Source organism: Candidozyma auris, chromosome 2, assembly GCF_003013715.1.
Source record: "Candidozyma auris chromosome 2, complete sequence".
In the NCBI taxonomy this organism is placed as follows: domain Eukaryota; kingdom Fungi; phylum Ascomycota; class Pichiomycetes; order Serinales; family Metschnikowiaceae; genus Candidozyma; species Candidozyma auris.
The window spans coordinates 2,458,552-2,472,489 of NC_072813.1; the positions used below are offsets into that span (position 1 = coordinate 2,458,552).

Below are 13,938 nucleotides of genomic sequence, written 5' to 3' on the forward strand. Positions count from 1 at the left end.
GACCTTGCAAATCAGCCTCAAGAAAAAAAATAGGGATTCTGGTTTCTGTGAAATTGACTGAATCTCCTTGAAATGAATCCCTCGCCTCAACTGCTACTATAGGTTGTGTTTTTTTTTTTTCTTTGGTCAAGCCCTGTTTGTCGTGAAGTAGATGCCCATACGCTTCCCAGAGTCTTCTCTGCACTTAAAAGACAATGCGATAACTGTATAGCAAGATTTTTAGACGTAGCGGCGCTGTGTGCAGTACGTAAACATCAGACACTCCATTTGGTTGCAACACAAATCTCATACAAACGCATTACCCACGAGATCTCCAGAATTACTTCATAGCATACAAGCATGGCATTGACGGAAATATCAACAAACTGTCTACGAGACACGTCCCCAAGAAAAGACCTGGCGTTTGTGCTGCTCTACCAAGATAGTAGGAGGAATCAAGTCAGAGAGGTCTTCAAGAGCCACCACAGACACATAGTAGAGCTAATTCATAACAAAAAAATACCAGAAGCAATGAAGGAGCTCCAATTGATGTATTTAGCGTTGCTGGATCAAACGCTTGGGTACAGGGAGATCCCACTCGTGAGACTCTTGAACGGGCTGTTTTCACTAACTTCTGGAGTCGATTACACGTTAGTCAATTCCTTCCACTTGCTTCTTCTCCAAACTTTGCTTCACCATGTTTCTGGAAATTTGCAGCTGGTTATGAACAAGGAAAATGGCTTTTCCTTGGAGGTGTTTCTCACCATTGGCCGTGCTATGAAGAAAGGTGGTAATATTGTGATGTGGATAGAGGCAGCTCCCAAGGAGCTAGCTATGAGACATTACGCTAGTCTCAAGAAAGTCTGTAGCGATTTCCTAAAGATAATTGGCTTTCTTCTTCTGCGAACGACTCACAAGCGTCTCATTGAGAGCAAAGAGGCATGGGCAATACTAAACTTGAAGTTTTCCAAGTTGTGTGATGCGGGGATGGCAATTGAGCTACCGAGAGAGGGCCCAAAGGAGTTTCTTGACGACTTCATGGAGTCTGCAGGCGTGCCGTTGATCAAAGCATCAGATATGGTGAGTTCCATGAACCCTTCACAATGCCTTAGCCATGTAATGCAAGAGCTAGGGATTCTGGCGTCTTCTTCCTTGAAGCCTTCTCAGCTCTTTTCTAAAATCGTCTCACATTTGCCGTCACTACTGCCGTCTAAAGAGAGTATCCACATATACGAATGCACGCTTGTTGCATTTCGTGATGATAAAGGCATCGATTTGAAAGCCTTTTTGAAGAGTCTCATTCAATTCACGGGCTCCTGCCAGTCTAATTCCCTCCTCAATAGACTTCTACAATCAGTATTGCCTATGGCATTCGAAGTCTTTGGAAGGAACGAACAGCTAGTTTCCCTTTGCCTAAAGTACGGTAAGGATAAGAAAAACGACGAGGCACTTCTTTTAGCAGTTAGAAATCTACCCAAATCCACCGCTTTGTCCAAAGCACAAACTTTGAGAGAGCTTGCACTTCTGCGTATCATCGAAGGACGTGAGTCCGAAGAATGTATAGATGTTGCAATCAACTATTTAAATGACCTTGAAGTCCTTGATTTGTCCGAGGAAAGCAAAGACACAATCATTCCATCCAGTGTACTCAATGCCCTACTCCAAGCGGAAAGAAGAAGACTTTTAGAGAGAATCAAAATGGTTCGATGGGAAGATCTGAAAAAGGAGCTTCTCCTTTGTCAGCTTGCACAGACCTCTGATACAAATGATATTATCATCGACATTTATAATGTTATCGCGATAAAGGACTCTACCATCAAACTTTCATGTCAACTAGAACTTGAAAAGCTTACTCGCAAGTGTTTTTCACTAACGGAAGCAAAGACTTCCACAGAACAGCTTCTACATGGCGCTGTTTTGACAAACCGTCTCAAGTATGTATCGGGACCACTAAAACCTTTGATAGCAAAGGTTTATCACCACTTGAAGTTGTGGTTGGACCACGATGAACATCATAAGATTAGTGTCTTCATCGACGCCATGTGGTCGTTGTACCACAGCGGCTTTCACGCATTAACTTTGCGGCTTTTAGAGTCTAGTATGAACTCTTGTGCATTTCCAACGAGCTCAACTTTGAGCCTTAAGCTTCTCACATTACGGTGTTTGAATGCACTTGGCGACTACGAGCAGATGGCCAATGAACTTGGCTCTGCCGGTAAGTTGATGAGGGAAATGGCAGATAAGAATATCTTCATTGAGATAACCAGTTTAGTACAATGGAAATTGCATCAACTTGACTACTTCATCAATACATCCAGCAATCAAAAAGCTCAAGCAAAAGTCGACGAAATCACCAAATTTCTCCAGCACAAGCCAGAGTTTAATCTTGAGTCGGGAAAAAGTACTCTCTCATTAACTCAAACAATATCCTGCTTACTTCTAAACGCTCACTTTCTCAAGCTGACTGCTGAGCTTCAAATCAGAAACTGGGATTACTCTTCATCATTGAAGAATATCAAGCTTGCGATAAAAATCCTTGTCTCTATTCTAAGAAAGTCAATTGTGGTGAAGCGTCAAAAATGCGACACTATCAGCTTCCTTATTTCTTGTTATACGCAAGGCTTCAAGCTATCTCGACTACTTGGTGCTCTGTGCGAGGCTTGTAACATGCTTGCAGAGTTGAGCACATTGATCGATACCTTGGATGACCAGGTTATCAGGAGCTTCAATCAATTTAAATTAGCAAAGCTCTACGCACTTGTTGGAGAGATGGAGAAGAGCAGCGAAAGCTACGAAATGGCGTCGAGGTGTGTCGAGAAATGTGATATCGTCTCGCTCGATGTCATGAGATTGGAGGCTTCATTCTCAATTAATGCATTAAATGGCGAAGCTTTGAAAGCAAGACGTATAAAAGATCAAATCATCAAATTACTCCAGACAATTGACTGGTCTTCAGAAGCATTCTCTCTCAAGCAAGTCGAAATCATTCTTTGTGAAAGTGACACTTTACTATCAGTGGAGGATTCCTTTTTCATGACGTTGACTCGGAAGTACAGCTCGAGGAAAGAAATTCTTCTCAATGCTATCTTAACGGCGAAGCAGGAGCTCCAGGATGTGAGAAACACGGTGAAATTAAGTCTTTCAAGGCAAGCTTTGCCAACAGGTTTAAACTTCACCAAAGCGAAGAATGATGACGAATTTGCACTCATAGATAAGCTTCTTGACTGCAAGGACGCCCTCCTCAAATTTCTCGAGCGCAATTTTTCACAGTCGCTTGGTGTTGAAGAAGTGAGAGAATTACAAGACGTCACCACAAGATGTATCTTCACATTATCACAATTTACCGTTTTGAAACAGGATAATTCTCAAACTCTTCTCAGAGATATTTATTTCTTACAGGATATTCCACGACAGCTTCCATACAATTCTTTCCCGCTCATTTACGGATATAAACAGGGAGAGAACGGCCTCATGCCTGTCTCAGAAATCACATTTCAAAATAACATGATTTTGAGAGATAATTTTTACCACAGGGCACACCATCTATTTCCTGAAAACTACCTTGTTGTAACTATAGATGTCTGCGCTCAAACGGGAGATCTTATATTGAGCAAGTTCGACCAAGTCTTGAAAACACCATCGTTCCTTAGACTTTCGGCTTCACAAGAGTCCGAAGCAGGCTTTACCGCTGTTATGTCACAACTTCACGATATCATTGACGGAAGTCATCAAACTACAAATTCAGCCATTACATCAAAGATAAAAACCAGAGAAGAAAGGAGAGACTGGTGGAAGACAAGATTCCTCTTGGATACCCGGATGAAAGAACTCGTGGACATTGTTGAGTATGAATGGATATGTGGGTTCAAGGGAATCTTCTCAAAATGCGAGTATTCCCGCTCAGAGTTCGATTCTTTCAAGGCTGAGCTCCAACGGGTATGGAAGTCGGCTATTCACGTCGAGGAAGTGGAATTCAGCGACTTTATCACCGAGCTTTACCTCAACCTAGCAGCTATCTCTGAAGCTGAGAACAAATTTTACCTGACCTAATTGCCTATACTGCTGCAGAACTAGGAGTCGCTGTCAAAAGTAGAAAGATTGCTGCTGAAATCAAAAAGATTTTCCCCCCTCAAAAAGCACATCGTGGTGAAGAACATTTGGTTCTTGTACCGAGCCATGCCTGCTCAGAATTTCCATGGGAAAGCCTCTCCTTTCTCAGATCAAAGTCAGTCTCCCGTGTGCCCAGCCTAGGAGTTCTCCTTCAATTATTAGAGTATCCACGTTCGATCCCTCTTGAGCACAATCGATTCTACGTACTAAACCCCAGTGGTGACTTGAAGAAGACTGAGCACCGATTCAAGGAAATCTTAGAAAAAATGCCTCGAACAAAGGGAGTCACTGGTCATGCTCCAAGTGAAGAGGACCTCATTCAAAGTCTTGTCAACACAGACCTCTTTTTCTATGCTGGACATGGAGGTGGCGAGCAGTACATGAGGATGACCCAGCTCATGAGACGATGCTTCCAAGATAACTTTAGACTTCCACCAGCAATCTTGATGGGCTGCTCTTCAGGAGCTCTTCAACGATACGGGACGTTAGAGCCTTCTAGCAACATAATGACATGGCTTCTATGCAAAAGTCCCATGATTGTCAGTAACTTATGGGACATCACGGACAAGGACATTGACGTTTTCAGCACCAGTGTACTTAGGAAATGGGGTCTAGTAGAGAATGACGGCGATAGAATCAGCATTGCAAGTGCTGTCGCCGAGAGCAGAGAATCGTGTGTTCTCAGGTATTTAAATGGAGCAGCTCCGGTTGTCCATGGCCTACCACTTCGCCTAGAATAAAATAACAAGATCCGCCTACATTGAAGCATTTAATAAAACCCTGTATTCCTATTCCCAAGAGTAATCTTTGATTTAAAAGTTTGATGAAAGAACTGAAATTTACCGTGTTATGCAATTGTTCTTCGTCCATACGAAGTTCATCGACCCAATGACGATCTAAGGCAATTACTCTAGAGGAGTGTTATCCGTTGCATTAGGAGTGTTCAGAGTCAAACCATCGGTCTCTGCGGGACCGGAGATGGTGGTAACGTTGACAGGGCTGCGCCCTGCTGCACTGCTTGATTCGTCATCGTCATGATTTTGATGATGGTGATGATGATGGTGGTTATGAGCAGAAGAAACGTTCTCTTCTTGGCCTCTTCTTTCGGTAGTGTTGGCACGAGAGGCGGTAGTGTGAGTGGAGTTCGTGGCTGAAGATGCACTTGGGACGCACCAGTTTTTGTGACAATGCCATGCTCTCATTTGACACTCTCGAGAGCAGTACTTGGTTCGTTTGCATTTTTTGCATTTGCTGAATTCTCGTGGGTAACTTTCCCACTTCCCGCACTCGAGATTGCCACACTGTCTAACCCCTCCTCTGAGGTCGTTACGACGACACGAATTTCTCATGATCACACCAGACCAGTAGTACATATCTGTGCCAGCCAAAAATGTAAACTTTTCAACCATGGGGAAAAGATTAACTTTTTTGTGATCCATTAACGATTCGTCGTAGTCGCCGTGGGTGTTGTCGCCATCATCATCGATGTCGAAACGAGAGTAGGTTTCGTAGTTCCACTTCTCTGTAAGGTACTCCGTTTCCTCTGCTCTTTTCGCAATGATGGTGTCGCCCAACCTTTGGTACTCCTTGTCGATGTAACGATTAATCTTCTCGCTTACGTAATGAAGGGCGATCTCACGATCGACATCGTTAACAATGGATTCAGCATCGATGATTCCATCGTAGAGTTTACTGAGGTCAGACAGACTTTGATCGGTCATAGTGACATTGTCATCGAAATTCAGCAAATATTCATTGACATCGCCATCCTCGTCCTTGACTCTATGATCAGAGTCTTCTTCAGAGTCGTCGTTGTCATCGAGGTCGTTAGCCTCTGCATCCTCTGTGAGTCCGCCATCATCACGCTTGCTGTATAGATTTAGCATATCATCATTGAGGTCGAAATCATCATTACGGAGGTTTAAATCGCTCAGCATCTGAGGTGAGTTCGAAGGGGACGCATTGAATCTCTCAATGAAGGTTTCTCCATTCGTTTCGTTCGGGTGTGACGTGAAAATTCCCCCCTTACGTGCAAGAAGCCCTTGACGAGCGCTGGCAGGTGCCGATTTGTTATTGGTTTTGCCTTGATAGTTTGCCTTCATGCGACTACCGGCAAAGCATTTGGGCTTCTTTTCTCTGATGCTCATGTCGATAACCAAATGAGTGTTCTGAAGCACTTCCTTCAAGTAAGGATACTTCGAGATGTACGCCAAAAGTTGGAGGCACCACACCACGTCGTCATCGCGAGGAATCACCACGCCTGTTTCCGTAAAATTCCTTGGAGCGCTTTTCGCGTGGATCATGTTGGTGATGTGGGTGCTCCTTTCGTCCTGTAAATAAAGGTCCGAGAGGAACCGTAGGTTGGTGTCCATCTCATACTCGTGGGGATCTCTATAAGCCGGGTCAGGGCACTCTTGCTCCTTTTCTTCGCGAAGTTTTCTCAAAATGGTGATGATGAGAAAGCGACGGCGAATGTCGTTGTTGACTGCACCCCTTGGCGGGCCCGCAAACAACGTATCGTACTTTTGGTTCGGAAGGGAGTTGATGCTGCACCGTACAAGCCGGAGGAGTTGGTCCACTGTAAGATTGTCGTAGTCTTCAGAGGTGAGGCTATTGATGTATAAGTTATTGAGGAAGGGCATGATGACCTGGTGTTTGGAGTCTGCTTGAACATTGTAGCGATGCCCTTGAGCAGCAGAGTCCATGGACCCCAGCATTGGGTTATCATGGCCAAGCTCCATGTTTCGTAGAGCATTGGCCGCAGTAGTAGCGTTTTCTGCAGCCACGGGTACCTGAGGGTCGCTGTGAGCGAAAAGTGGCATGGAGTTGGCAGCGGCAGCAGCAACACCAGCAGGAGCAGCGCCATGATTAACAAAGTTGGCAGTAGCAGGAGGGCAAGGCTAAAGGCGGCCGCAGCAGCAGCAGCGGGAGAGGCGCCATTGCCATTACCGTGTAAATTAGCGTTATTGGCAGCAGCAGCAGCAGCAGCAGCATCACCTCCGCGATCATCGTAGGAGTTGAAAATACCTCCTTGACTGTTTGAGCCTCCATGCATAAAAGGACACACGGGAGCCGTGCCAGACACTAGAGTGCCCTCATGCAAACTCATGTAGTTGTCCAAAACGGTTGCGATGATGGGAAGCATGCCGGCAGCCACAACCTTCAGACGGATCTTTTCTGTGCCGCCGGTGCCGATTAAAACAAGACATTGAAACGCCAACGTCCATTTCCATGCCGTGAGCAATTTTTTCTCAGAATTGAAGATGTTATCTTGGGCGTTGAAAGTGGTGTTGTGGCACTCGTGAAGGATCTCCACAAGGCGCTCAATGCCGCCATCGTTGGCCAATGTCTCTCACTTTGGCACTCAGCGAAACCAAATATGTAAGGTGGTTGAGGGAGTTAACGAGAGGTTTATCTGCTGTGACGTCAAGCGCCCGTCGGTCGTAGAGACTGGTTGTGATGGTCACTGCCGCTCTGTTGTTGGTGATAGACCTATAATTCGAGTCTCTCATTCCGGGCCACACTGACTATGCCTATGGTTTATAATGGATGTATTGTTATGTTGTTGTGCTTTTTTTAGGTAGGGACGTGGGGTTCGTGATTCCTTTTAGACAGCGGTGCTTTTCAAATCAGTGGGCGCTGGGTGGTTGTTAATTAGTCTCCTGGGAGGAACCGGCAGGAAGGCTCGCTTTTTGTTAGGTGCCAGTGGCGACCTGCCGCCTGGGGCAATCACTTTCCGCTGCCGTGGGTGGCACTCGCGTCACGTGCAGGTCGGCCGCCTTCCCGGTTGCGGGATGGCGTTCGCTCTGTCATGCGAGGGCGGATCCCGTGATAAACCACCATGACACAACACGTGCAACGCACGTGACGTGACACAAACCGGCTAGAGCAAAGCAATAGATGCCGTTGTTCCCGTAAGGGCGGTATCTTTGCTACCTCCACTCCTCTCCATGAATTCGGTGCCCTTGAAGTCAATTGACCACATCACTTCCTTATCGCTCTTCCAGCAGGCTCAGGACATTGCTCGTCACATCCCTCAGTGGCATAAAGCTGGTACATACAAATACCTGGTGCCTCAGGAAAGACAAGATGTTCACGTAGACATCCATACGAAAAGCTTCAATGACGACTATTGGGTTGCACGCGCAAGTGACTTCCATGAATTCTCACCCAAAACTCGTACTCACGTTTACCAGCTCTTGGACAAGTACGTGGTTGGCTCTTTGTCTGTGTTGGAGGAATCCCATACTCACTATGAGATGGGGTACATCCAGGAAATGTACGATTTCAAAGTGCATCAACACGAATTGGCAGAGGCGGTGCCTGGTTTTGATAGCATCACTTACTTGGCAGAGTTATATTACCACTTGCAGTTCCCGTTGAAGAAGAGGAAGTTTTGCAATCTAGTGCACATCTTAAGAGCACATGACGGCAAGTCTGCTTACATCATCAGCTTGGCTGTAGACCCAAGTGTAATTCCTGGTAACCCTCAGGAGCCTGATTTTGTACAAGGACGGTATACCTCCGTGGAGTATGTTGAGTTCGACCCAAAACTGAGCGATGTCAAATGGTATATGACCACATGCTCCGATGCCGGCGGAAGTGTGCCACAGTGGCTCGCTAAGCTCACTATCAACAGCGTGGTAGCAAAAGATGTTCATCTGTTCCTTGCATGGGCCAACACTAAGTAGACTCTTCAGCACGAAGGTTACTGAGCCATACCTTTACGTCGTCGCCCAAACTGTCTAGAAAACCCAAATGCGCATAGTCATACACTGAAGATGTCCACAGGCTGGCCTGGGCGACCTCTTTCGGGATGACTTTTGATTTCTTGTGTTTGGAATTGTAGTTGCGTATTATAATGATGCTTTTCTGGCGGTGCCTGATAAAATACATAAGCCAGTCGTTATTCTTGTTGGTCGAAAACTTGTGTAGATGTTCTCTTACCGCTGTATCATGAAAAATGTTTCCTGCGGACCGCATCACAAAGTAGTCGGAGAGTTTGTCGTGGAGATGGAAAAAGGCATTTTGGTAATGGTATGAGACTCTGGCCACTTCGTTGTTGACGGAAGACGGCACCAGAGGCTGTGGTAGCCACGGTAAAGATGTCTGGTAGGATTTGTCTTGGGTGTCGTAGATGATGAAGAAAAAATCGCTGTCAATATCGGGGTTGTCTTCGTCTTTGATAATATTGCCTACCGGATTGGGCAACGACGAGATGCTGCTGTTGAGCATCATCTCACCAGAAGACAACGCAATGCAGTCGCCTATGAGCTCTACGGCGGGCTCACAAACGTCTAGACGAAGGCTTTGATAAAAAGCTGGGTCTGCAAGCTCTTGAGCACTCGAGTCGAAGACAAAAGCTAGCAAAACATTATTCTCGATGTAAATAACAACCAGATTTTCACAGACGTCTCCATTGGAGTCACTGGCGGGGAAGTGAACAAGGAAAGAGTAGATGTTGTTTTCTGAGTCGGGCCCCAACACGAACCTACCTATCGGGTTCAGGGCTGTCGAAGACACCGTGTCTGGTTCTTGGGCATTGTCAGCGGATTCAGTGCCGGATCGAAAGGGAAGCCATGAAGAAGCAAGCTGTTCATTGACCGTCAGGCCCAAGTATTTGATGCCTTGCAATGTTGATGAAAGAGGCAGCACAACGAGAGTCTGAGCCAAGGTGGAAGGATGAAGAAGTTGCATAGCATTTCCCGGGGTCAACGGAAGCAGCGACGAGAGAGGTTCCTCTGACACTTCAGGTGCTTCAGGTGCCGTTTCTGGGTCAGACGTTGAGGATGCAGTAAAGAGGTTTTGAACGGCCTCCTCAGTCCTAATCTCTCACCACTTAAACATTGATGGAAGGAGAAAAACTCAATTAGCCCATAAACTTCATTAAGTGCTTTTTCGTCAATATCCTTGCTCTTTTTGTACAAGAGTCCCTCTCGTTTAGGAACGGTGTGATCCATGTGAGCTACAAGGATAGCTGCTGGCTCAAGGGGACTCTTCTCCCACAAATTCTCGAGTTCTGGTCTATGCGAGTCAGGCACTCGGACAGACAGCTTCTTGAAAGTTCCATAAGGAAAAAACAGAAATAGCCCCAGGTAACAGAGCGAGTTGGGCCATAGAAGCGTTTTCCTAAGTCTATTGATCAGCGTTGCCTCGTTGTAGTTTTCTATAAGCTCAATATAGAACCCCTCGAGAAGATGGCGATGCAGCTGCTCTTGGATCTCGTTCTTGAATATACTTTGTGCCAGCGAATGGAGAAGTTTAAAGTACCCATGGAACCGTTGTAGGAGGATCTCTATTTGAATCTCAACTAGTCTTCGCTGCAGAGCCGACTGAGCGGGAAGCGCCACAGAACACGCAAGATGGAAGCCCTCTTCGACTTCCACAACCACAATGGCGCCTCCTTCCACGCTTATGGTGGTTGGCCCGCTCTTTGGGCTGAACTCTTGCGCTAGAGAACAAGAGCCACGTATTAGCCCCACTAGGCTCAATTGCGCGTGTTTATCTACTTCTTTTGAGGGGTCTGCAAAGAAAAGGATCATTTTATATAGTTCTTCGAACGACTCGGCCTTGGGCAGAACTAGGTGTGGATTATACATGGTGATGTAGTTAATGGACGGCAACTCGGCGTTATCTTTGGCAATGGCGGTACCGGAAGCCTCTGGAGTCTGGAACCTTTGGAGAATTCCAGAAATGTAGGATGTCATTGGGGGATCTAGAGCTGTGGTAGAGCCTTGTGTGAAGATATACTGGAATAAGTAGTATAAATAGTTGATGTGATACTGCGCGCCGCAATACCGTTCTCTGTACATATTGGGGGACGTTGGTCCTGAGATGTACCAAAGTATTTCAATTTGAAGGTCATCAATTTATGAAGCTCTTCGGATGTTGAAGTGATCAAATAACCTTCTGTTTCACTTTATGCTGATTTAAATCTTCTCTGCAAGATTCAGGGCTCTCGAGGTCTCGATTCGCAGCCAAATGCACATTAATCTTCTCACGTCCAAAGCTCTGTCCATCCAATATTTTTCCGCACAGCATTGGAAAAACCTTCATGGTACTTGACCCATATTCTGGCTGTCTCTCTGGCATCCTGAGACTCCGCAATCTCCTCTGGCCCTTGTTGATCTGGCTCATCCGGCTCACCTGTGGTTCTCCTGCTCTGCTTTCTGTAAAATTCCAATGAGGAGAGTACTCTAGTTGAACGCTTTATCTTGTTCTCTGCGGGAGCGATAACAGATTCAATTTTACGCTTGTATCGTGCTGCCATCGCTTGCTCTATTTCTGCTTGCAAGAGTGGAAACAACTTTTGCCTCCTTGCATTCACCACTTTGCTTTTCTGAGACATTGGGATTGGTGCATTCTCGGTCTCAAACATTGTCACTGAATCCCAGTTGGGATTGAAGATGAGAGTTGTCACGTTCGTCTCCATATCCCTCTGTGTTTCAAGCCGCAACTCAAAGTGCTTGACAAACAGAGCTAACTTCTCTATGCGGCTGCGCTCCAGAAGTGTCAAGGACAGTTTCAGTCCCGGAGATCTGATTTCAGGAGATAACATGATATCAAGCAGAGGAAGGAAATGACACGAGTAAAATTCAACGCTGGAAGCACATCCACTCAAAGCTAATTTCAAGCTTAACGGTAAACTTTTTGTAAGCGTTTTGATCATGGCCACATTTTGCTTTTGTAGCTCGAAACACTCGAAGTCCAAGCTTCTGGCGTTTGGCACAATGACCTCTTCGTAGTTTCTAGGCGGATCTAGCTCACTGAAAAGCGACCAGAACTTGAGTGGAGTCAAGGCGGAATAGCCTGCTGGATCAGCCCCTGGCCAAGAGTTGAATATGTCATAGTAATAGAGCCAGTCAGAAATCTGCGCTGGACGCATTACAGAATCGTCTTGAAGATGGGTGACTTCCAAGTAGCGATTAAAACATGCACGAGTAATCTTATCCAGGGAACCTGACATGGCAGACTTGCCCTCTCCGGACAAAAGCATATCAAACACATGAAAAAAGTCTTCTTCCTTTGAAAGTGACAGATTCCTGGCGAAGAGCCTATCAACAAGAGCGAACCATGAAATACTCATGTCTTTGAGTCCCAGCGAGCTAGCGCTACTCACTAAAGACAAGGCCTCGTCAAGCTTTCTACCGGAAAATTGCATTTGGTTGATACAAGCACGCATGTCTCCCTCACACAGCTCGAAGATATTGGCGATTTCCTTGATATCCATGCCGAGGTTCTCCTTAGTGGAGATTTCTAGAAGATACTCCTTCACTGCTTTTTGTGCACTGACATTCACTCGTTGACGTCTTCCAGGACCGGATTTAGCGGTAGCCACAGGGCGACGGAACGCTACAAGCTCACAGAGCGGACGTAGCTTTTCCATGGCCTCTCCTCCGAACGCTTCATTTGCAATGCAAATCACAGGTCGCCGGACAGGATTCTTCTCTGAGGTTACAAGTTCACGGATCACCGTCACAATATCTTTGGCATTATCGGCACAATCCACTTCATCAATCACAAGACACGTAGGCATGCCATTTGAAGTTACACTATTTCGCGTGAGGGCAGTTTTCATACGAAGTCGAAGGGCTGCAAGCGGGCGGCTAAAGTGACCTGACTTTGGAGTTTTAAACAATTCACCTCGAGTTTCATCCATCGCATTAGCAGCGTTTACCTCATACACATCATACTTGGCATGTTTAGCAAGCAAGTGTACTGCAGAAGTCTTGCCCACACCTGAAGGACCGTGGACCAAGAGCACCTTCTTCTCTCTATTTTTGTCTCGAAGCCAATGCATGATGTGTCTGTAATGGCGCTCGTTGCCAGCTGGGCACAAGTCAAAATAGCTCTTTGGGCGGTACTTCTCCGTCCATGTAGGTGAAGGTACATACTCAGTTTTTTGTGATTCTTTGTTTGAAGGCTCACTGCCAGACTTCAATGATTCTTTTGACTCCAGTGATTTTTTTGACTCCAGTGATTCTTTTGTCTCCAGTGATTCTTTTACCTCCGATAATTGTTTTGCTTCTAGCGGTTCTGTTGCTTCCCGTGGATCTTTCTCCTCCAGGGAATCGTTCGCCCCCAGGGAATCTTTCTCCAGCAATTGTAGCTTCAAGGAATCTTTCTCCAGTAATTCTTTCCTCGCTAAATCTTTTTTCAGTGATTCTTTCTCCAGTGGTTCTTTCTCCACGGATTCTATTTCCAGTGATCCTTTCTCCAGTGATTCTTTCTCCAGTGATTCTTTCTCCAGTGATTCTTTTGCTTCCTTAGCCTTTTTCTCCAATGCTTCTTTCGCTTTCCGTAATTCTTCTGCCTTTACCCTCTTGATCTCATTGAGTGCTTCACGCAACTTTCTTCTTCTTTCAACCTTCTCATGTAATTTGTCCATATCTAGAAAGGTATCTGAAAAGTCAACTTCCACAGATTTCGGGATCCTCTTCTTGAGAAATATTGTATTTCCATTGAGCAACTTCGCCTTTTTGGATGTAAAATCACCAGCTGGAGGAGCCTGACTGGTCACATTCTGGCTGAACAAGAGAGAGTCTTCAATTTGGACAGGTCCCTGAGATGAATGAATGTCATGAGCTGGTTGTGTATCGCCAAACAAAAGAGACCCCTGGATGTCGAACTCCATGCTGTTTTTTATCAAAGTAGCCTTATGCGTATTTGGTTCTGATGAGTATCGAAGATATCAACAACGCGACGCGCGATACACGCTTCGACGCCAGACATTCAACGAAGAGGACCACAAGCTTTAGAGACCTGTAAATCTGTAAAGTATACAAGTTTTTGACAGTACTCAAAGTGAACGATACGGAAGGGAAGTAAGAAAGTCATCATAGTATCTTA

The 13,938-nt window shown here is 45.7% G+C and overlaps 6 protein-coding genes across 6 annotated transcripts; 3 read left to right on the forward strand and 3 right to left on the reverse strand. All coding sequences in view use genetic code 12, as the record gives it.

Moving 5' to 3' along the window:
* Positions 1 to 510: 510 nt before the first annotated feature.
* CJI96_0002579 (separase) lies at positions 511 to 4,029 on the forward strand (the record flags this gene model as incomplete). Its single annotated transcript, XM_029036092.2, has 1 exon — positions 511 to 4,029. The coding sequence occupies one exon, from the start codon at positions 511 to 513 to the stop codon at positions 4,027 to 4,029; it is 3,519 nt and encodes a 1,172-aa protein (XP_028891334.2).
* A 326-nt stretch (positions 4,030 to 4,355) lies between these two features.
* CJI96_0002580 (uncharacterized protein) lies at positions 4,356 to 4,829 on the forward strand (the record flags this gene model as incomplete). Its single annotated transcript, XM_054702099.1, has 1 exon — positions 4,356 to 4,829. The coding sequence occupies one exon, from the start codon at positions 4,356 to 4,358 to the stop codon at positions 4,827 to 4,829; it is 474 nt and encodes a 157-aa protein (XP_054558074.1).
* A 165-nt stretch (positions 4,830 to 4,994) lies between these two features.
* On the reverse strand, positions 4,995 to 6,911 carry CJI96_0002581 (zinc finger MYND domain-containing protein; the record flags this gene model as incomplete). The annotated part of the gene is made up of 1 exon (XM_029036093.2): positions 4,995 to 6,911. One exon carries the CDS (start codon positions 6,909 to 6,911, stop codon positions 4,995 to 4,997), a length of 1,917 nt encoding a protein of 638 aa, XP_028891335.2.
* A 1,128-nt stretch (positions 6,912 to 8,039) lies between these two features.
* CJI96_0002582 (uncharacterized protein) lies at positions 8,040 to 8,780 on the forward strand (the record flags this gene model as incomplete). Its single annotated transcript, XM_029036094.2, has 1 exon — positions 8,040 to 8,780. The coding sequence occupies one exon, from the start codon at positions 8,040 to 8,042 to the stop codon at positions 8,778 to 8,780; it is 741 nt and encodes a 246-aa protein (XP_028891336.2).
* A 17-nt stretch (positions 8,781 to 8,797) lies between these two features.
* Positions 8,798 to 10,796, reverse strand: CJI96_0002583 (uncharacterized protein; the record flags this gene model as incomplete). The annotated part of the gene is made up of 3 exons (XM_054702100.1): positions 8,798 to 8,834; positions 8,879 to 9,903; positions 9,972 to 10,796. 3 exons carry the CDS (start codon positions 10,794 to 10,796, stop codon positions 8,798 to 8,800), a joined length of 1,887 nt encoding a protein of 628 aa, XP_054558075.1.
* A 290-nt stretch (positions 10,797 to 11,086) lies between these two features.
* CTF18 (Ctf18p) lies at positions 11,087 to 13,723 on the reverse strand (the record flags this gene model as incomplete). Its single annotated transcript, XM_029036096.2, has 1 exon — positions 11,087 to 13,723. One exon carries the CDS (start codon positions 13,721 to 13,723, stop codon positions 11,087 to 11,089), a length of 2,637 nt encoding a protein of 878 aa, XP_028891338.2.
* Positions 13,724 to 13,938: the final 215 nt, after the last annotated feature.